Raw genomic sequence first — 22,331 nt, 5'->3', positions numbered from 1 at the left:
CTTTTTATAAGTCTTAATATGCGCATATATACACATACATACATACACAGAACAACCACTCCGATGGTGCACTCACACATACAAATGACACATCAAGACAAACCCGGTCCACAGAATCAACAGTAGCAATGATTGATAATGATTAGTTAGTATGATCGAGATCTAGTAATACTGTTGACCAGACCGAGGCCACATTAAACCCACATTTGATGATTCTAATTTCTCTTCAGGTAAACCTGTGAAAGGTTTCAGGGACTGGAGGGGCTTTTTTTTTTTTTTTTTCTTTTTGCAGGTATAACTCCCTGACTTAGCAAAGCACCAAGCCCCCTCCTTCATCTTCTATAGGCCTTCCATTATTACACAGCTCAGTTTATTATGGCTGCAGGTACCTAGGAGGAGTATTGATACCAACTGCCTTTAAAATGCACCGAGGAGCAGCTGTATGTGAATTTTTCCTGGAAAGCAGACCCAGCTGTCAATGCCAAAAAAAAAAAAAAAAAAAAGGCTGCGTTGCATTAACCTAACAGCCACGTATTGCTCGTTTGTGTGGATTATATTAATATGTGAGAGTGAACTGGATGCAGCCAGTTCAGCAGTGAAGCAGGTTCAACTCTTTGTCAGCTAGAAGGCCTCAGGAAAGAAGTTGGTAGAACAACCTGGACGACCAAGAGCAGCGACAGAGGTAGCAACACGGTGAAAACTCACTACCAAAGGCAGGAACACCAGTTGACATAAATCCAAAAAATTGCTGCTTAGAAGATTTTCAAGATTTGATCTGATCCCAGGTAGGTGGCAGAAGCTGTCAGGCATGCTGCTGTGGGCCAGTGGTGGGTTGCAATTCCACTGACTTTGATGATTTTCTGGTTGTATATAAAATTCCCTGTGTGGAATGATTGAGGTTTGACAGCAGCCACCAGGGGGCAACACAACGGCCCTCCTTCTAGTTGAAAAGAGTCAAGAAAACCTGACAGCTTCTGTGACCAAATGACTCACAACTAACTGATAAACTATTAAAAAAATGATGTATAACTAAGTATATTTTTTAAAGTAGAATTGGTTCATATGGTTTTGGAATGACCCTCTTAAACAGCACAGCACACCGAGGGTTTAGAAAACAGCATGTTTTAGTTCGAGGGGATTATTCCTGCTAAAACCAGTCTGGCTCCAGGTTGAAGGCCACATTAAGGCAGGGGGACAAGACATGTTGGTCCAGGCCTGTGGTCCCGTAGTTAGCGCACAGCTGCAGGAAATGCAACAGGAGGTGAATGCAACGAAGATATGGGACCAATTCTGAGCAAAAAGAAGCACTTCAGACAAGAAACCAACAAGAATAAAACAGTAAAAAAAGAAACTTTGTAGGGGACTGAAGACTTTTACAGATCAATATATGGTGTGAATATGCTCAGACACAAATCACATCAATAAGAGTTAGAACTAAATGTGGTTCAGGTGGTTGATGGTCACATAAATAATACTGCTGATGGCTTTGCTCTAATCTCTACAGTGGCAGAGATGGACACAACACAAAGTCCATTCAGAACAGTTATCACTGAAGCTAGTTTTCTCTTTTTACACTTCCTTATTGCAAGGGCTGTTGTTGCTTTGTGGATCATGTGCATCACGCAGCCCACAAGCTGTACTTTTTCTATCTAATGTCAGCGTCACACTCAACCTGAAAAACTAATGCATATATGATGCTGCAAACTGTGTGGATAGTAATAGAGCAGGTGTCCTGGAAGAAAAGACAAATGTTTTTGTTGTCGTATCTTACCACTACATCTGAGCTTACCTCTGCTGTCATGTAAAATACTATCTCACAACATAACCAATCTTCTTTTTTTTCTTTTTTTACTTGAAAGGCAGAACATCGCTCTAAAAACCCAAACTCAGAGAATGAAAACAATATTTAGTACAGTTTAAAGAACAGCAGGTAACTTGAGAACACTGAGTCATAGAAAAATCTGGTTGTATTTTCTTCTCACATATACAAATGTTCCAGAAATAAACTCTGTGATTCCCTCTGGAGACTTTTGTGCAAATGAATTGAAGCGTCGATATGGAAACAGTGTGTGGAAGATACATGGTCATGTGGTTTCTGAGGCACAATAACATAAAGGAACATACAGAAGCCTGAAGTGATCTCAGACCCATACAACAGTGTCAGAGCACAGACCAGGACGGGAGCGACTACCAGCCACAGAAACCGGAGGTTTAGATTCATCGAGGGTGGAGGTCTGTCACACCCAGATACATGTCTGAAGTATCATAAGTAAAGTGGCTGCTGACGGTCATCTCCCATCCTGGCGAGGACCCACTGACAAAACTGAATCAAAGCAAGGTCCACCCCACGTTCTCACACACTCACGCTACACAAACAATACATGAGAAAACTTTACTGTCTTCCTTTATTACCACATAACTATTATGAACCACAATTTTATAAAAATAACTGAACCAACAAGAGTCCAACCTACGTACCACTTCACAACCTGCCGACCAATAACATACCAGACTGCCACCTGTAGTAAACAACCAATCAGAGAACTCCAGGGTCCTGGGCTTTAAGGCCAGTAATAAATAACTAGACTGGTGATATACCATCTCCTTGTCTCATACTTCAGCTTTAATTCACCTCCAACATTAGAGTTTCCTCATTCCTCTTTAAAAATCAATGCAGAGGTGATTTTTCACCCAGAAAATGTTCTAACTGTCTCTTTTTTCAAGGCTTGCATAACAAAGTGCCTAATTTTCAAAATTTTACTGCTTCATTAAAAATATATTGGCCACTGAACTGAAGCGTTGACATTAGTTTCTCCATCTGGGATTTAAAAAAGAAGAAGAAAAAAAAAATAAAATTACCGAACTCCAATCTAGTATACAGTAAGAGTGTTAGATAAATCAACTGATCCATTTACAGTTAAATTTACAATGCTAATAGCAGCAATTTTCATGGAATCATTTGTGCAAGATTTATTAAAATAAAAGACTTTATCAATTTTCATGCGATAAAGGCATGTGTACAAGCATTTAAATATAAATAGTAAAATCACGCTTCTTGAATTAAGAAACGCATGATATATATATCATATGTATAGGAATGGAAAAAAAATATTGTATCCATAACGATGATGTTGTTTGGATATACTGAGTGCCTTTACATGCACGTGTACAATTCCATATAATGTATTTATATGAATCGTTATATTATCAGAAATCGTTACAGATTCTTTTGTATACAATAATTAACTGTTACCATAGAAACAGCCCATGACGACACAACTTGACATCAATAATAATGTCAACATATTCAGGTTTGTCACTATTTGGATATGAACCTCGCCTGGCTGCGTATCCCACATTATGTTGAAATATTAATTTTTCACCATTAAATCAGCACATGCCGAACGCTCACTTGGTGAGACTCAGGACAACTCAAACCAAACACTTTACACTGACCAGAGTCTCCAGCAATTTACTTTAGTGATTCCACAAAGTTCGAGACAAGTTAAGAAAAGAATCGTCCACGTCGAAGCAGCAGAGGCCGAGATATCCTGACTAACGCTGGAACCTACATCTCCCACAAGGCAACTCTCTCTTGTCCAAAGTCCTCATAAATTTATGGTATACATTAAGTATGAAACAGTGCTGTGCACTGCCAATGCTTCTCCGTAAATGAATACACAGGATCAAGGTCAGTATACAATGTTAAAGTCCCTCTGGAATGTTCAATAAAAAAAAAAAAATCTAATAAAAAAAAAAATTTCAAAGTCTGTCCCATCATCTTCATCATCTTCAACAGATGCGTCAGGAATGTTCAATCATTCCAAACTGCTTCTGAGTTTAACACTTTCCCAAAACATGCTCGTAGTTCATTCTCCCAGTTGTGTCACTCATTTAAAAATAAAAGTTAAAAACTATTTTCAAAACAGATCAAATGCATAGAAGCAAATTGATTCTCCTCCCAAGTGTGAAAGTCCCAGCAGGATTTCTGCGTGTCCGTCTCACTTTCATTTCCTAAACACCTACACGTGCCAATCTCCACCAACACAACGCCAAACTACTACTCTATAGACAGCAGAGTGTCGTCAGTCACTTACAGAGGACGACCAGGACACTTGCTGTCAAACACAGACGTCCAGAGAGCCCAGTCAGATGGAGAGAATTCTCTAATGTAACACCGTCGTAGACATCGCCACATTACAACAGCCTCACGGAGTCTGTTACCACGTCGTCCGCCCACAGACACATTCTCCTCACGTACAGAAACTTCTTATCCAACGTCTCCAGTGCAAAATCGACTTAAATCCCTCCCAGTACAAACAACTTGCTCCCACAGTGGCTTTGTCCAACAGGGACACACACTTCTCCTGCTCTACACATCTAGTCTTTAACACCAACATGACTACAATATCAACTTGTGCACACAGGTCAACACTGTACAACATTTACAAATACACACACAAAAACACACACGCACGCACACCCCTCCTTAGCCTTTCCCCTCTACAGTCCCTGAGATCACCTCACACTTAGCACAAGTTAGCACAAGGCATTCTCATCAACACAGACAAAGCTAATAGAAATTAAATACACAGAAAAACAAATGCAAACCAAGCCATGGTGAAGGCACATTCTGGGAGAATCTATCCTCGAGAGAAAAGAAAAGGAGTCCAGGAGGGTGAGTCAAAGTGTCGGTCTGCAGATGAGACCAAGAGAGTTCGGGGGAGTGGCAGCTGGAGCACGCAGTTCTGGGACATTGCATCTCAGGACCACCGGGGAGAGACATCATATCCAGGGATGCAAACACATCACAGGTGGAGATGCAACAAAAGTCTGATCATTTCATCAAATTTGAAACATACTCACAGATGTGACCTGGGAACAAAAACATGACTCATGCCTAGTTTGCATCCCTGAATATCATCAAATCATCCCATCTGCAGCGTTCCAACTACACCCCTGGAGAGCTCTGACGCTCCCAATATGATAAGGTCTGCTTCCATTCACTCTCAGCAGTCTTCCCATTGACCACCATTAATTTAGCATTATCTTCCCACATGATAAATAGTCCTTCCATGGACTTCTATATTCTCTGCATAGTCTTTCATCATCTTACTTGCATTTCTTCTGAATAGTCTCTTCACTGTCTTTATTCTGTTTGTATCCATTAACTGTGAATGGATGTTGTGAGTGTAGTTTCCTACTGTAGGGGTGGCGGTAGGCAGTAAGTCAGTTCTGATGTGTGAGCCTGTTGCATAGCTGGGAGGATAAGGGAGGAGGAAGTGGAGGAAGAGGAGGAGTAGGGGGGCTGTGAGGAGTTCATCTCTCCCATCCAGCTCCTAGTTTCGCTGTCTCAACTGCTCCAGGATTTGCGGCTCTCTCTACTCCGGGAAACAATGGCTTCTCTTCGGAGGACGGGGACGTGGGCGGAAGGAGCAAACTCTCCTGTCCGCCGACTGGTCTGATCACGACTGGACAGCCGGTCTGGGCGAACCAGCACCCCATAGCCCGGTTTACAGTGGAAATACCGATGCCCTCCGACTGAACCGTCATTCTTACCTGTAGGAAGAAAACAGTGAGGATCATCACCACCAATCAAAAGTGAGCACTATAAGAGTATTTTTTAAATGAGCAACTCATTTCCAGCTCCCATAATCTGATGCTTGAGGAAGCAGGTTCCCAATTAATTGTGTGATGTAGTTGAACTGATTGTTTTAATTGTGCACCTACCTACAGGTGTGTCCAGCTCCACCCCCACCCACACTCCCTCAGCAAACTGCGTCACTCCCACGTAGCGCACTGTCCCCGCCTTATTGCCTCCTACTGTAACATATGCCCCTTCTGTCAGCCAGTCAGGCAGATTGTCGTCATGACTATGCTCTTCGTCGTCCACAAAGATCTCCAGCTGTTCAAACCCTTCACCTCCTCCTCCTCCTGAGTTTACCAGCCTCTGTTTAGAAAAGGAGTTTTCCGCTGTGACGTTGTTGTGATTGGCTGAGCTGTTTGAAGATTGTGGAGCAACGACAGCCATCTTGGCACCACACTGAGAAGGAGAGGTCACAACATCGTTCCTGTCAGCACCCTGCTGCTGGGGGTTTGTGGGTAACGTAGTCTCAGCAGCCAGGAGGGAGGAAGACGAGGAGGAGGGTTGGAGAACGTCAGACAGGGTGACTGTAGAAACACTAGTGGAGAAGTAGCCGCTTGACGACTGGCTGAGGGGGCTGAGGGGGGTGGTGTCATGCGGGTCATGCACAGGAAGAGGAGGGACTTCTGGGAACTCTGCCCGCCTGTCTTTGGTTGGGGGCTGCAGAAAAGCAGTGTACAAGAAACCCACAGTTGCCGCAGGAACAGAGGAACAGATGAGAGCATGCAGACAAGGCAAAATAAAACAGTAATCAGCACTAATGATCAACTTCCCCCAAAACTTGAGTCATCTTTTGGGCTAACAGGAAGGAACAAAGTCTACAGTATGTTGTGTGTATTATTTTTGGGACCATTTCCATCATCTGCTACTCTTTTCCTCATTTACCCTATGAACTTTGGACCAGATCAGGAACCAATGTGGAACCAGAACTACTACTGAACATGGTGGCAGTAGATGATTTTATGATTTCAGACTCAAGAATGTAACTGGGGTTACAAGATAGATTCACATTCTTAAATTAATATTGACGTGTCCATATGAACACTGAAAAGGTTATTGGTTGTTGTTATTGTCTCTCCTTTCCATACTGACCACAAAGAGTGATAATAATATGAGACTTTTGTGGTCTAAGTTAGTCAAATTTCCTCTGGAGGTTCTATGTTTGTAGTGTGATATTAATTTGACAATAACTCTTGACACTTGATCTGTTTAACTCAGACCGCTGGAGACGCATTTTAAGATTGAATTTATAAGTGTACTGGAGGACTGTAAATAAATAATACTGGAGTTCATTAAAGGGGCACTCCACCAATTTTACACATGAAGTTCAATTTACTCAACAGGGGGACTAACTTAGATTTGAGATGTGTTTTGACAGAAAGCCTGTATTACAAACTGGAGGGTGAAAGAAGTGGGGGTTAATGAAAGAGTTGAGTTGAATTATGGAAAATGTAGAGAAGAGGTTTTCAATAATAGGCTCTAACAATTAGCATGTCTGTCTCTGCTTCTTAAATTTTGAACTCTCTCCCCAACAAAAGGGAAGTTTAATTCTAATTTGCTCTGTGGTCAGTATGGACATACAGAGATAACGTGATCAATAATGCTTTCAATGTGAATATTTGCATGTAAGTGTTGTATTGAGATAGACTTGAAAACAAATGTGAACCTGTCCTGTAATTCTGTGCACCTGAATATGAGTACTTGATAAATACAGAAGAGGTTATCCAGAAAAATTATTTTATCAATGAAAAATATACAACAAAGCCCTCTGTGCTGCTTTGGCATGAATCTAAACCCTTTATTGGTAAAGTATGAGTGCTAAATCAAATCTGAGCTAACAGCTACTGATCAACCAACAGAGGCAATAAAAGTCAACATATGAGGGCAGCAAGGACGGGGCACAGTCTCACCGTCTCAGTTTTGAGTCGGTTGTCGTCCCCTCCTGATGATGTCATGATGCGCGGTACATGCTGCTGAGTAACAACAAGCAAGGTCAGGACAAGAAAATAAGGGTACATGTATGCATGTTCACTTACCCGTAATGTACTGGTTCTACCAGTCTAGTATATTTTGACATTTATTCCTCCAGCAAAGTTGACTGGAACCTACCATGTGCATTTAAACACAATTACATAAAGTTCCACTAAAAATGAACTTTCCACTGAAGAAAATGAAAGTGCCTTGCTCAAAGGGCACCTTGACTGTAACTGTTAAGACAAGAGAAAAGGTGTGTGCTCCATGTCACTGAGCTCTACTATCCCATCTCTGCTGACCTGCTGGTTGTGCGGCGATGGTCTCAGCTCCTTCTTGTCATCTCGCACCGGAAACAGAGACTTGAGCAGTTTGGGCATCTGAGGAACCAGCGCCTTAACTGAAAGATAAGAGGCAGCAAGTCCTGAACGACCTGGGGGGAGGGGGTGGGAAGGTGAGAGAGGAGGAAGAGGAGGTAGAAAGAGAGAGGTAGGAAGCAAGGAAACAAGAGGAGGTGCAGGAGGTAGAGGAGATGTGAAAGATTAAGACAGGAAGTTGAGAAAGAGTTCAGGAAATGGCAAAAACCCAAACACAGTGATAGACTGACAGGAGAAAACATCAGCCGGCACAGATGGTTGATTTAGCCATTACAGTGAAGATAACGTTCTAATCACTGAAGCATGAAATTAATCAAAATCAATTAATTCTGTTCATTTTTCAAAACAGAATTAATTTAAAAACATGTCACAGTAACATGAATTCTGACTGACATGGAAAAGAAATCACTATGAATTAGCTAGCTGAAAGAAATAATCAGATTGATCAGACCAGACAAAGAGTGATTTAGTGATAAATATGAGGAGAGAGGAGAAAGAAATTCACAGCAGCAGAGATGTACAGACATGATGCCAAAAGAGGGAGGTAGGAGGGGAGATATTACACATGATATTTGCTGGAAATGATGGGAACAGAGTGGAAACCCAGCATTTTCTAATGTAAACTATGAAACATGAGATGGTGTAGTAAAATGCAGTGTTATGGCAACATCAGACAGAAGAAGAATGGAAGAGGGGGCAAGACTAGGAGGAGAGGGTCTCAGAATTAAAAACCCAGGTGGAAAACAGAAGAGGAAGGAAGGATGGATAAGAGAGTAAAATGGAGGAGTATTGAGGGGGGGGTCAAAAGGCATTTATGGGGGAGAGGAGAGGTAGTGGGGGTAAATTAAGGAACTTTACCTGGCTCTGGTTCCTGGTTCTGTGGGGGGGTCATAGCGAAGGGAGTAGGGGATGAGGAAGGGGAGGTGGAGTAGGTGGAAGGGGAGGAGGCTGGGCGAGGGAGGGTGCGGTGAGAGGGCATGAAGATATCCTGCTGACTCTCCCATCGACCCTGAGAAGTAGACGGCAGAAAGACGACAGGACATTGGTTTCAAAATAATGAAATGTGGCATCAGAGCTGTAATATGTGTGGAGAACTATACGATATACGACATCTGTACTAGTTCTGTATCTACATGCTGAACAGTGAACAAAAGGCAAAAAGTGTTACCTTATCATCCAGCAGGCAAGTTGTGGATAAGTCTTGTCTACTTCCAGACAGCTGAGGATAGACAGGGAGTATATTGAGAAAAATTGTATTATGTTAGTGTCAGTATATTTTCATTATCTCATAGTATAATATACTGGTATTTATTAGTGTTGTATTTGTGTTTTACCCTGTGGACAGAAGGAGAACTCAGGCTTCGTCTGTTGCTCCTCCCTCGGCCAGCCAGTTGCTCCTTCACTGCCACCTCCTACAACACACACACAAAATTTACTTTCATATTTTGCCAGGTGTGTTAAAACAAATGCACTAACATCTGGTTTTTGTTGTCCGTATCAAGGGGTACAATCTGCATTCACTTGCGGTTCAAATGACTCTGCAGTAGACATTGGTATTTATTGGCTCTGGCTCGGATCAGCAGTGATACGACACCTCGGTGAACACGGTAATTTTTAGCACGGTGCTGTTAAGACAGAGACACTCTCAGTGGAAGGTGTAGCTGCACTCGATAAGTTTTAAAAACACGCACTCACTGACCGAAGCGTCTCACACAGAGGCTGTGACACTTACAGGAGCACCTACCCGGGGATGAAACATGACAGATCCATTTTACCAGCCTGTGTGGCAGCTAATAGCTCATTCTTTGAATCTGTGAGGATATTTCCTCCCCTATATCTGTGTCTCTGTTGCTCCCTGCAGTTGTGTGTGTGTGTGTCCTCAGTCCTAACAGAAAGGAAAACTCATTTTGGAGTGTGAAAGGAGTCAATCGCCTTTTTTTAGTGAGTTTTCCTGCACTTAAAAAACCTGCTTATACTCGCTAATTTTGCTGTAAAAATGTATCATGTTTATCTGCCTCAGACTGTAAGTCTCCATCTACCTGTCTGAGTCTATCCAGAGTCAGGATGTTCTCCAGGCTCAGGACACTTCGGAGGTATTTCTCAATAGCAGCCTCGTCATCAGCTGACTGGCTGTTGTGTGCGCTGGCAGCGAGCCGGGCCAACATCTCCCTGTCTTCTGATCCAGGGGCGTCCTGATGGGACAAAACATCATAAAGATTTGTGTTCAGTAATCCACCCCACTCAACAAAGAATTTCTGACATCTTTTCATTTCCTTACCCCGGGGATGTTGGAGACCACCTCGAATGTGACCCCACAGCCTGGTATGGTGCTGCGGGTGGACATCCTTCTCAGAAAGTTGTGGGCAAACCCCTGGCGGCCAGGGTTAACATTAACGCAGATTCTTTTCCTCAGGACCAGTTGCATGTCAGCAGGATGACTGAGCTGAACCACCACTCTAACTGTGAGGTACACTCGCTGCTCAGGCCACGCTCCCCCACGACTGAGCTGGGGGCACTCATGGACGGTGGAGTCCCATGATGCCTCTGCTTTTACCTGTGGGGTTGACAAACACAACTGGTGAATTAACCTGTTCCCAAAATGGACTGCAGGAATTTCTCATAACATTACTGCAGCTCTATCCCCACCTCTCCGTCGTAGTGTTTGACAATTTGCAGATCGAAGAAGTCATCCTCATCTTCTCCACTCAGGGTGGCATCCCAGCCTCCAGCCTCAGGAACCTCAAACTGGTCTTGAGAGCTGAGGTCATCGGCTGAAGAAACAACAACAACAACAACAACAAAAACATTGACAAGCAGCTTGAGAGAAGAAAAACACTTGATCAAGAACAAATTACTCAACCAGAGAAAATGATTGAGTTTATTCTTACAAAATTATATAATACAGATCACAATACAATAGTAAAGTCACGCAATTGTGCTTAGATTTAGTGTGTGGAAGTGACGTACGTTTGAGGTTCAGGAAGAGGACAGGAATATGAGTCTCCATGCCTGGCAGAGGAACCCTGTGAGCAGACGTGCAAAACAAATTGTGATTTAAAGGCGTGTTTGTCTGTACCTTTGTGCCTCGAAGTGATAAAGTTTGACCAATCACGAGGAAACATTAAATAAATCAAATCAGAGACACAAACACATCCAGACTTGTGACATACCATTCAGCAGGTGCTCCAGGGATGCCGCTGCCAGCAGAGGGCACCATGACAGCGTTTCTCTCTTCTGTCAGAGTCAAGCGCCACTCCAGCAGCTGAGCCTCCCTCTCCATGTCATCCTCTGTCTTTTCTGTGCACACAACAGCGCTCAAACATTAAACACCTCCTTCACTGAAAACCACCTAAATTTAACTGGCTAATTGTGAAGACGCCTGCAGGCTATAGAGGGTGGTGTTACACCTTTTTTAATGTATGTTGGGTGTGGTGTGAGTTTTTAAATGTACAGTATGTGTATAATGAATAATAATGTATAATGTGTGTTTGTGTCTTACCTGCTTTGCTGACCAGGCTCTGCAGGTGTTGATCGAGGTATTCCTGTCTCTTGGTCAGAGCTGCTAGCCACTGCCGCCGCAAACGTTCCAGATCTCTTTCCTGTCCAACAAACCAGCCAGTTAATCACCTTTGGCTTCAATTCAGCTGCAAGTCGATTTAAGACTTACTGAAAGAACAGAACAGCCTGTAGACAGTGTTACCTGATAACTGTCCATCTCGTCTATTTCCTGGTTTGCTGTGGTGTTTCTGATCTCCACACAGCCCACTGACACTGCAAGCACTATCTCTGATATCAGAGGCATGGTGCCCGAGTCCTGGACTGAACGCACGTCCACCTGGATTCGCCTTGACTGACCCTGGAGATGGGGAGGGAGGGACAGGGGAGCATAACACAGAAGTGTAGAAGACAGGACGTTAGTTTGAAAATATTTAGAAGTTGGCTTCAGCTCAAGTTTGCTGGTTCCACCTGCTGCAACCTTGTTTACTGTGGTTGTATCAGTGTTTATCCCTACCTGTCGAAGCTGGAAGATTCCACCGGTCCTTACATCTCTGGCAGGAACCACTTCCACCGGGACAAAGTCTCCGTTCTCATTTATCTCCAGGATTTGAATCCACAGCTCCAGACGACGCATCACCTCACTCCATCTGCAAAAACGAACATTATCAACACATCTATGAAACAAAAGAGCACTGGTTTTTCATCACTCACTGGATAGCTAGTCTTGCAAGCCAAAGTAAGAGTCAAAGATGAGTGTGTATGTGTGTGTGTATACCTGTCTCGTAGTGTGCGTGTCTTGGCCTGGATGATGCTGAGGTCCCACAGGGCGGGGTTCCTGCCTGCATCTGCCTGCCTGTGTCCATAAACCTCGATGGCAACTGCTCCCTCTGTGAGGTACTCGATGAAATCCTCTGTCACTGACACAGCCAGCTCCTACAGTATCCATAGAGACCAGTGTCATACCGACAACATATTAGCCACCCCCGTTATAAAAATATCTCCACACAACAATGGTTAACCCAACAACCCATACATAATTCATGAAAGCTTTTAGATTTGTTCATATAAGCCTCCTAAAGTTCTTCTCCCTCCCTCCAGCTGTTCACCTTGCAGCTGTCAAACACCACCATGCAGTGTGGGTCTTTGGTGCTGGGTGACGAGGATGATGGGTCGACTTCAGGAGCCACGATGATGGGCTCAGGCTGGTCCCAGAATGAGTACTGACAGAAGACGAAGTTGGACAGGTACTGGGGAAGACCAGTGGCCTGCAGGATCTTAATCTGTAGAGCATACACAGGTCAAAGGTCATTTAAACATATAATGTGCATTGAAATTAAAATACAAAATCTTAATTTTTTAAAATAAAGTAGATTGAGCACTTAGTACTCCCTGAATTATAGAACAAAGCTCTGGGAATGATTTTAAACTACTGACTGTTCCAGGTCTGAATGTAACACACTTCTCTCTGATGATCTTACCATGCACACAAGTTTGCGATCTTGGATTTCACCGTCTTGGTTGTTGTCTGGTTCATCTCCTCCAGCCATGTTGTCTTCTAAGCCTCCACCAACCCTCACCACCTCCACATGGAGACGGCCTGCAACCTGGCCACAGGGACAAGAGGGAAAACACAGAAAACAGATGAAGCGTGGAAGATGTCAGCTGGTGAGTGGCAGACTTACTATTTACTCATCCCATTGTCTTTTTACCTCTTTTATCTTTCCCTAGAATTTTGGTATCATTGCATAAATCATTCCAATAACAAGATTATGGTCTCAATGTAAGTTTTGACCCTGACATCTTTCCCTCTCAAATTCTACACACAATAATTAAATTCTAAATGTATTTCACTATCAAAGTACAGTGACTCCCTACCTCTCCCTTCTGGTTGATGATGGGAATGGCATATTGCAGCTTGACGTCGTAGAAGAGACAGGAGAGGAAGACATTGGCAACGCCGATCAGACTGTGGTTTTCCTGCTCGTCAAAGAACGGGTCAGCTCGACGGAAATATGAGCGCATCACCTAGACGAGGAAAAAGAAGAACATTTTTACGACAATTAAGTTTAAGCATGTTTTAATCACATTAGCATCAACAATGTTCATTATCTATGTTTGTTCCAAAACCTGCCCAAAGGGTATGTCCTCATTACATAATTAATAGAGTCAAATACTGTATTTGTGCACTCGTGCTTATTGATGGTGCCGTCATAGTGGCCAGGCAGGGTTATTATAACTTGACATGGCAATATTGTCAAGCAAACTCACTGGGTTGTCATGGTGATGGAGGTGGTAGTCCTGCCACTCCTGGTACAGCTCTCTCATGTCCACCAAACGGTTCTCCATCTTCTCCAAACTCCAGATCTGTTTCCCTCGACAACGACGTCTAACCTGAATGGCTGGTTCACTGAGCACAGCATCCCTCTACACACACACACACACACACACACACACACACACACACACACACACACACACACACAGTTAGGTAATCGCCTATGATAAAAACAGAAGACATAAGACCAGCACATGAGTGTGTTTGTGTGTGAGAGACCTTGCGGTTTGCGTTGAGGTTGTCCGATGGGATCTGCAGAGTGACTCTGTACTCGGTGTGTCGCTCCAGCTCCTCAGCGATGAAACAGGCTTCTTGTACCAGGAGGTTTGCCCTCACTATCTGCTCCCTCAACCTTCTGAGACTCCTCACCAACACCACCTCCCTGCAGGAGGTGTCAGGGAGGAAGGGGAGAGAAGGGGAGATAAAATAGTAAATTTGCATTGGCTTATCAAAACACAACACGCATACACATACTGTATCTACACACTCACAGACGCTCTCACCTGTCCTCACTCCACTGCCTCAGTCTGCTCTGAGCGCTGGATGAGTGGCTCATTCCTCCTATACTGAGTCTCTCCAGGCTGCGGTAGTGAGACTGCTGTCCTGAACCTTGCTGGCCAGGCGCTGGCGCTCCCGAGGAGCCTGTGGACAGGCGGTCCGGGTTTAGCTTCTTGCGGAGCTGCTGGAGTTCCTGCTCATACATCTGTCTCTGACGCTCCAGAGCAGAACGCTTCTCCTCTTCATGCTGCCTCTCCAGAGACTGGAGGACTGCCTGCATGGGATCTGACAGGACATAACAGAGATGAGTCAGAAAAGAAAAATAAACAAAGTCATATTCTGTCAGCACACAGATATTTAATTTACCTAACTCTTTCTTACCATTATTGCCTAGGGCTTTCATCATGACCTCTGTCTGGGCGAACTCGTAGGAGAAGCTGACTTCACTGGACACTTCGCTGGCTGTGTCACCATCTGCATCCAGCTGCTCACTGCTGCTACTGTTCTTCATTACACCACCCTCACCCTCTTCATCCTCTGCTCCCCGAGAGCGCCGCTTAGGCAGGTTGATCCTGCAGGTAGGATGTCCAGTTTATTAACTCTGACCAATGTAACTCTGACCAGGTATCATTTGGTAAATTTGCTATAACCTCACTGTCAGCAATTAGGTCATATTTGCAACAACTTAAATAATTCCTGTTTGGAAATCCTACATAACATGTTGGTCGGATATCACGGAAATCTGAGATACATGTTCAACTTCTGTAAAATGACTAAATGGCATAGTGAGTGACACGATATAAAACACTATGAAAATTACAAATAACATACAAACATTTAAGGTTTGTATAAAATTACCTGAAGAAGTGGTTGTTTCCCCAGAAGATTCTGTCGCCATGGTGAAGCTGCAGAGCGCTGGTTACTGGAGAACCATTAACACATGTCCTATAACAGAAAACAGCAGGGACATTAGAATTTACTGTTAAAAGCTAATCCACCAGTGTCTATGTAGGTAAAAGATCCTGCTATTGTTGGTGCGTTGCTCTTCCAACAGAGCTACACTCAGTTAGCTGCTCCACACTGCAACCTGGCTCTTTTATGTTAGTGTGACTTACCGAGCGTTGCGGTAGGGGGTGAGGATAACTGCAGTTTCTGCTGAAATGTCAATGACACAGTGCTCTGCCTGGATACCCATCCCACACAACTGGATGTCCTGAGAATCTGCTGAGCCCACCTTTGTGTGTTCCTGAGACACAACAATCAAGATATTATAAGACGTTATCAGCTGAGAATAAAACATCTATGGCAGCTGAGCTAAGATGTAATGTTTAGAGGCCAGAGACATTGCAACCTGCATCAAACACAGACAGTAAATTCAATTATAGTGATACTATTGCTTGGTATTTTGTGTTAATAAGAGAATAAATAACGAAATATTAAGCATGAGAAACAAAGTGTGTAAGAACCTTTAGGTAGTACACCAACAGTTCATTTAGCGCAGGATCAGCGTTAAGGTTGACAAGAAAGCTCTTGTCATCTCCCACTTTAATCCCTGAGGACTGCAGGGAAATGCCCAGACTCTCTAACTGCTTCTGACGCTCCTACAAACACACAAAGACAAACACAGTGTATGATTCAATATCTAAATGATGCGAAAAAATGCAGAAAATCAATTTAATCGTTCAATTTAATCATTCAATTTCCACTTTTGTGTGTCTTACCTGTGCAATCTCTTCAGTTTTGCGAAGCTTCTCCTCCCAGGTGATGGTCATCTCTTGAATCAACTTCTCAGACTCTTCCAGACGCTCCTTTAACTCTGGAGCCTTTAAAGACTGGAGAAAAAAAAAACAGCAGATGAGAGGAAGGGAAAGCAGAGATTTTTAAAATGCTGATTTCTAAGATTTCAAAGATGTCTCACCTCTGCCTGGGTCAGCTGTACTCGCAGTTTCTCTACTTCCTCTCTGAGCTCCCTGATGATGCGAGCGTTGGGGTCTTCATTAACCACAGCATGGTTGACGATGTTCTTTGCTCGGTCAGCATAACGCAGCGTCGACAGCGTCTCCTCATAGTTGTCTGCAGACGGACTCACAGTTGCAACCATCGCTGTGCGACTGTTGCCTCCCAGACAGTCCTGGAGACGAAAAGAGGAGAGAAGCAGGGAGAAATTATAAAAACAGGGGCAGTCTCTTATAACAAAATAAAGATGCATGAGAGAATGATTTTCCTGTATGTTTATCATGCATGTACCTTCAGCAGCCATGTCAGAACAGAGTCTCTGTAAGGGACAAACTTGGTCTTGTTCTTGGCAGTTCCCTGTTCAGCCAGAGCCGAGATCACCAGACCCAACGTAGTCAGAGACCTGACAAACACACACATACATACAAAAACACTAAGGACAAAGGCTTTCCATTTTATTTCATGTACCAGCTCATAGGTCGGTGTCACCTGGTTCCTGCTTTAGTGTCTGCATCTGTCTGTTTCTGTGTCGGGATGCTTTTTTAAGGGTTTCAAGGGTTAAAAGTGAAAATAAAGTCACCGCAGTGGGACTATATGCAAGTACACAATCCTGGGTTAAGATTCAAGTAAACAACCCGATAAACACTCAATCATGGGTTTGTGTATTTGTGTTTCACTGCTTTTGCATACTTGTTGATGTTGCTTCCCTCCTTCAGTCGTTCTCCTGCTGCTCCAGTCTTTGCTGCTCGCTCACTTCCAGCCAAGTCTACCAGACTCAACCGACTCACCTTTTCCCCGCTTGTCTAGAGACAGAGACAGAAACAGAAAGTCAGATTATTATCTAATTTGTAACAGAGAACGGTTATACCGACAACTTCCATATATGTTCTTACTTTCTTACTTAAACCCTGCTGTGTTTCTTTAACTGCAAACCATTGCCTCCGCGGTCTTGCAGATGACTGTTTGATTTTTCTGTTCACATTTTTGATAAAACAGCTTTCTATTCACCTTGATGGAAAATTCTACACCCACAGTAAACTTCACTCAGACTTTGTCCCTTTTAATATTCTCTGGTTACAACGGGCAATATTTAACATTAAATAACACTGTCCATAAAGAATTATGCCAACAAACTTGAACCTGACATATGGCAAGCATGTTACTTAAAGCAATAATGGCAGCCATAAAAGCAACAGTCATCGGACAATGTTCTGTTTGTTTTGTAGCTAAAAGCATCATGCAGCTTCAGTGGTGGATGGACATGTAGCCTTGTAGCCTGACAAGGTTGGGGATTTCCATTTCTGTCCACTGTTAAATACATGTATAACCAGCTTTTCTTCTCCTTCTAACGATTAACTGTTATGTCTGATTCAGGGTAGCACGCCATATGGCAAAGAGCACTGCAATGTCCAGCTTGATCCAAGGACATACAAAATATCCTGAAGCCACACTGTAGGACATTTCTGCAGATCTGGATGTACTGACATTCCTGAAAACAGGACTGTGCATCCCCATGGGGTCTGACAAATCTCTGATGGCACATTAATCACCAAAGATGCTCCACATCAAGACAATCACCTGCTGGGTTTTCAGCAGCCTTAAAGTGAGTATTGCGCTGATTTGCAAGCATCAGAGCAACAGTCAACCGAGAGATGAAAAACAAGCCGTTCGGCTTTATCAGAAACGTCACTTCATCAATCTGTTGATTGCATTTAGGCCAGATTTTTTAGTCCATTCTTGCTCAGTAGACCCTCTCAGTGTCTTTCACATAGGAGCAAACACCGCATTTCACAAAGCTCTGTTATACTTTGGTTTCCATCTTTCAGTCTCTTGTTGACAGCTTCTCTCTGTGTCTTTCCAACAGCTGTTGAGGATATGGATATCACATTCCCATCTGTACTAGGACAGAGTCACTCCATGCCAAGCGTGACAGGCCAGTAGCTGACAAGGCTGAATGTAACACCTGATCTCCACCTGCAGCCAAAGCCAAACGCCAGCAGATGCAGTCCTCTGTGTCCACAGTGGACCTGTTCAGCCACAGTAGTTCTCCAGCTACTTAACTGCATTTTTCTTCAGTTCCTGCTCTTTCCCAATAGTTCCAAGGTCACAAGAAAGACAATAACAAAGCTGAATAAAAAAAATACGCCAAATAAAAAATTTACAATAAAGAGTGTTGTGAGTCCTTGTGAAACAGAAAGTATTCACAAGAACAACAACCCTGTGATTTATGACACTTCACCTCCTTACACTTATTTACTTGTGGAATTATACAAGTTAACAAATAGTAAATAGTAAAACAAGTAAACAAATCACGTAACAGACTAAAATTGTGAGTACTGAGATACTGAGTCTAAAGCCTCCAAAGGTTCCAGGAACAATGAAACCAAGGAACTAAATTAGAAACCAAAAGTGCCTTTTTTCATTTCCACATTGCTCCTGAAGAACTGTGAAGATCAGGCAAATCAGATCTATGGTGGATTAATAAACAAACAACAGCAGCATTTGAAACATAGGTTTCACACATAGGAAAAAAAAAAAAAACAGTGCCATCCTGTTATTTGACTTTACTGCTGCATGACACTGTTTGAGTTGATATACAGTCAATGAATGAATAGGAAACATGATTTTTATTTATTTATGCCTTAGGACACAACTACCATGAAACAAATCAGCAAATCAAGTTGCAATTCTCTCCTTCACTTGCTTTGCTGTTTCTACTGGCGTTCCCCTCCCTCTCATACTCTAGCTCTCTCAACCACCCCCAGCCCCTCATTCTCATTTGTTCGTTTGTGTTATCAGCTCATTCGCACTGTTTCTCTTTCTTTGCTCTTCTATTAAAACAAGTCAGGAAGACAACAGCAAAGGCTAACAACAAGAAATGTTGACCCTCACCATAATATTCATAGTAGAATACTATATTGTTTTACCTATGAAGTGGTACATGAGTTGAAGCAGCAGCATCTGTGTTGGACCAATCAGCAATGGACAGGCCTGCCCCCAAAATTCCTAAACTTTTGGAAGTACTACTCCTGGACCAGGGAACTTTTTTTTAGCACCTGTAACTAAATTTAGTCCCCGGTTCCTCCGCTTCAAACACAGGCTAAGTTGCCGAGTTCCTCAAAAGGTTTTTGGTCCCCTACAAAAGTTCCTGAAGTGGAAGATCAGTTACAGTCACACACGCCTCATTCTGTTGTATACAGTAACCTATTAGTTTATTGTTTTTAAATATCAAATTTTACATGACGAGTGATGTGTGATGGAAAGAGAATAGTGTAAAATGACTATGTGTGTATATGGGTGTAAGGGGGTTTCCATTCTGCTGTGAAAACAAAGGCAACCTTCTCTTGAGAAATGAACATGAACGTTTTGAACATGTTGAACAACATTTGAATAGACTTCTCAAAAGTTTCATTTCACAACATTAGAATTGCAGATGAAGCAAATGCAAGACCTGAATCCTGAAAAGACCCAGTCATGAGACTAACTGACAGAGATAAACCTCAGGGAGCACTGATTCGTATCAGCCTCTTACCAGCGCAGCTTCTAATCTCTTAGAGTAAAGCAAATTATTAAACAAACAAGAGATGTGTATCTGTAACACTGAGCAAACAAGATCCCAAAATAGACCAAAGCTGTTTAAAATCATGCTCTAAACAGTGAATACATATTCAAGAGAAAGAAAGAGAGGGAAGGCAAAGCTGGTGAATGTGAAAACCAACACATACAGTAGGGACTTAGTATAATTCAATAATGACAACTCCTTATTGCAATGATCAGTGACCAGAGCATAATGTACCATGTGTATGTCTCTGTGTTTTCATTAACTGTGTGGAGTATACCAACTCTTTGGACCTATTGCTATGAACTTGTTAATATAACTGGTGAAATAATGAAAAGGAGAAAATATCAGCTCCTGTACCATCTTCTTGCTTAATAAGGGATTCTGTGACCAGGAGAGTTGATATCTGAGTCAGTAACCAGATCAGAAGGAAGGATATGCAGCTTGTCAGCCTTGGCAGCTTTAAGGTACTAGCATAGAACAAGTGTCAGGGCATCAACACTTTACCACACATGGTAAACAGTCTAGTAGATTACATTGTAAAAAAAAATTTCAAGAATACTTTTTAAACTGTGGCCAACAGTTAACATTTTTGCCAAGGAGAAAGTCTGGAGAAAGCATGGCAAGGATCGAAATAGGCGATAGAGTTTTGCAGTAAATACGGCCAAAGTACAGACCACTAAACTGTAGTGTAGTGTCAGATCGGGACATGTCAGTGAAAGGAAATCCTGTGATGAGCTGCTGAGTTTTAGAATGACTCAACCAGCACTGAGTGATTTTGCCACCTGTAAAAGGGGGCCCTTAAGCACAGCTCCTCAACCCCAGACACTGGCTGAGTCATTAGAGGGTGCAGACGAGCCCGGATGCTCTGATCTAGAGTCAGTATTCTTGTAAAGCTGCAGAAGATAAGAAGTTACTGAAGTAAAAGAACCTTAAAGTAATTTTTGAAAGAGCCATGCTGAAGTGAATCTAACTTTCTGTATTGAGTTTATTCTGTTTTAGTACAGCAGAAAACCAACAAGACAAATGTTCTATTTCATATCATTACAAAGTAAAACAGAAGGTCTGCATATAATTAAGGAGTAATTTAACACTATATTCAGTTATTTGAGTTAGTGAATTAAATGTACACTCATTTTAAGGTTACAACTACTGATTACTTTCATTATTGATTCATTTAATGATTATTTGTATTGTTATTTATTAATAAATTAACCTTTTAGTCTCTGATAATTCAGGAAATTGTGAAAACAAGCTTCCAGAGTCTGAGATGACACCTCCAAATGATTTGTTTTGTCTGACCAACAGTCCAAAACCTAAAAATATTTACTTTAATATTAAATACAAATGATACTAAATAATACACAAAACCAGTCACATGCTCTTATGCGCACCCTGGGTACTCATAGAAGGCCGGTAAAGAGATTGACTTTATAGATTTTTGACTATGTTATATGTTTATTATTATTAATATGTTTATTACAACAACTGATGCAAATAACAAACAATAACGAATCTACAGTAACAAATTGTGCAAAACAAAAAGGTAAAGTGCACTGTAAGGCTGAATGATATGAAAAAAAAAAAAAAATCATACTGCGATTATTTTATATTGCTATTGCAATATGAGCCACAATTTTAGTGCAAATTTTAAAATTTAATTTTCACTGAATAAAATAATTCTGGCAGAGTGCTGGAGAGGTGCCATGATATCAAAATAGCAATCCACATTAATCTTTTTGATGATTTTTTCACGGTTTATATCCTTAGGTTACAATATTTTACAGATTAAGAAATGTGAAACCATCAAATTAAGATGGATATTTGGTTGTTTACATATACACATACACAAGTATTTACCAAACACACTGGGGCTTGCATACCAGCTTGATACTGTAACCACAGTTTCTCTCTGCCCTGAGGACATTGTTTCATTGTTGAGCAGTCCACTTATCAACTATTGTTTAAAAGGTATTCTGCATACTGCGCACAGCACTTGTTATTTTCCTTTGGCTTCCTCTACACTTTGAAAACAGGTCCAACATCCCTCATAACCGCTGAGTAACACCAAGCAACAAGAAGTGGAACATAAAAACAGGCAATCATGTTAAATACTAAACAACCAGCACAACACATAGAATAGCAATATAGGCTATAAACATCATTCAAATTGTAGTGAAATGAGCTGGTCTCTGGTCTAGTGGGGGCTTCAACTGATCAAAAAAGAGTTCCCTTTGAGAGTCCATTTCATTTTTTGGATTTAGAAAGAGGGGGTAATAATAACATCAACAAAGAAAAATAAAGAACTGACTCATGCAGTTAGAGGACGAATGAGCTCAGTGATTCACTCAGTGACTGCACAGTGTACTCATTAGCCATTTGCTTGATGAGCCTACTGACTGACTGACCAACTTAGTGACTGACCCTGGGTGTGTCTTGAAAACAGAGCAGCCTGTATCAGCTGACGAACCCACAGTCATGCCTGTGAATTAT

At 42.2% G+C, this 22,331-nt stretch overlaps 1 protein-coding gene across 1 annotated transcript in view; it reads right to left on the bottom strand.

The window, feature by feature from the left end:
* Positions 1 to 265: 265 nt before the first annotated feature.
* Positions 266 to 22,331, bottom strand: part of LOC111219281 (kinesin-like protein KIF13B) — a 26,358-nt gene continuing 4,292 nt past the window's right edge. The window contains exons 6-35 of the mRNA XM_022741911.1: positions 16,970 to 17,082; positions 16,571 to 16,682; positions 16,242 to 16,454; positions 16,045 to 16,155; positions 15,790 to 15,924; positions 15,439 to 15,569; positions 15,182 to 15,268; positions 14,705 to 14,895; positions 14,329 to 14,608; positions 14,045 to 14,207; positions 13,759 to 13,914; positions 13,366 to 13,515; positions 12,969 to 13,094; positions 12,597 to 12,770; positions 12,266 to 12,423; positions 12,005 to 12,137; positions 11,693 to 11,848; positions 11,492 to 11,591; positions 11,163 to 11,289; positions 10,960 to 11,015; positions 10,639 to 10,763; positions 10,271 to 10,546; positions 10,032 to 10,184; positions 9,327 to 9,404; positions 9,161 to 9,211; positions 8,851 to 9,001; positions 7,918 to 8,015; positions 7,555 to 7,617; positions 5,731 to 6,304; positions 266 to 5,559 (exon numbers count right to left, since the gene is read on the bottom strand). Coding sequence (XP_022597632.1) covers positions 5,354 to 5,559; positions 5,731 to 6,304; positions 7,555 to 7,617; positions 7,918 to 8,015; positions 8,851 to 9,001; positions 9,161 to 9,211; positions 9,327 to 9,404; positions 10,032 to 10,184; positions 10,271 to 10,546; positions 10,639 to 10,763; positions 10,960 to 11,015; positions 11,163 to 11,289; positions 11,492 to 11,591; positions 11,693 to 11,848; positions 12,005 to 12,137; positions 12,266 to 12,423; positions 12,597 to 12,770; positions 12,969 to 13,094; positions 13,366 to 13,515; positions 13,759 to 13,914; positions 14,045 to 14,207; positions 14,329 to 14,608; positions 14,705 to 14,895; positions 15,182 to 15,268; positions 15,439 to 15,569; positions 15,790 to 15,924; positions 16,045 to 16,155; positions 16,242 to 16,454; positions 16,571 to 16,682; positions 16,970 to 17,082 — 4,647 coding nt within the window. The 3' untranslated portion in view covers positions 266 to 5,353. The remainder of the gene's footprint in view (positions 5,560 to 5,730; positions 6,305 to 7,554; positions 7,618 to 7,917; positions 8,016 to 8,850; positions 9,002 to 9,160; positions 9,212 to 9,326; positions 9,405 to 10,031; positions 10,185 to 10,270; positions 10,547 to 10,638; positions 10,764 to 10,959; positions 11,016 to 11,162; positions 11,290 to 11,491; positions 11,592 to 11,692; positions 11,849 to 12,004; positions 12,138 to 12,265; positions 12,424 to 12,596; positions 12,771 to 12,968; positions 13,095 to 13,365; positions 13,516 to 13,758; positions 13,915 to 14,044; positions 14,208 to 14,328; positions 14,609 to 14,704; positions 14,896 to 15,181; positions 15,269 to 15,438; positions 15,570 to 15,789; positions 15,925 to 16,044; positions 16,156 to 16,241; positions 16,455 to 16,570; positions 16,683 to 16,969; positions 17,083 to 22,331) is intronic.

Source organism: Seriola dumerili, unplaced genomic scaffold (assembly GCF_002260705.1).
Source record: "Seriola dumerili isolate Sdu_G_001 unplaced genomic scaffold, Sdu_1.0 BDQW01000003.1, whole genome shotgun sequence".
NCBI lineage: Eukaryota > Metazoa > Chordata > Actinopteri > Carangiformes > Carangidae > Seriola > Seriola dumerili.
Note: the sequence above shows the minus strand (reverse complement) of the source record. Positions and strands in the feature narration are given on the sequence as shown.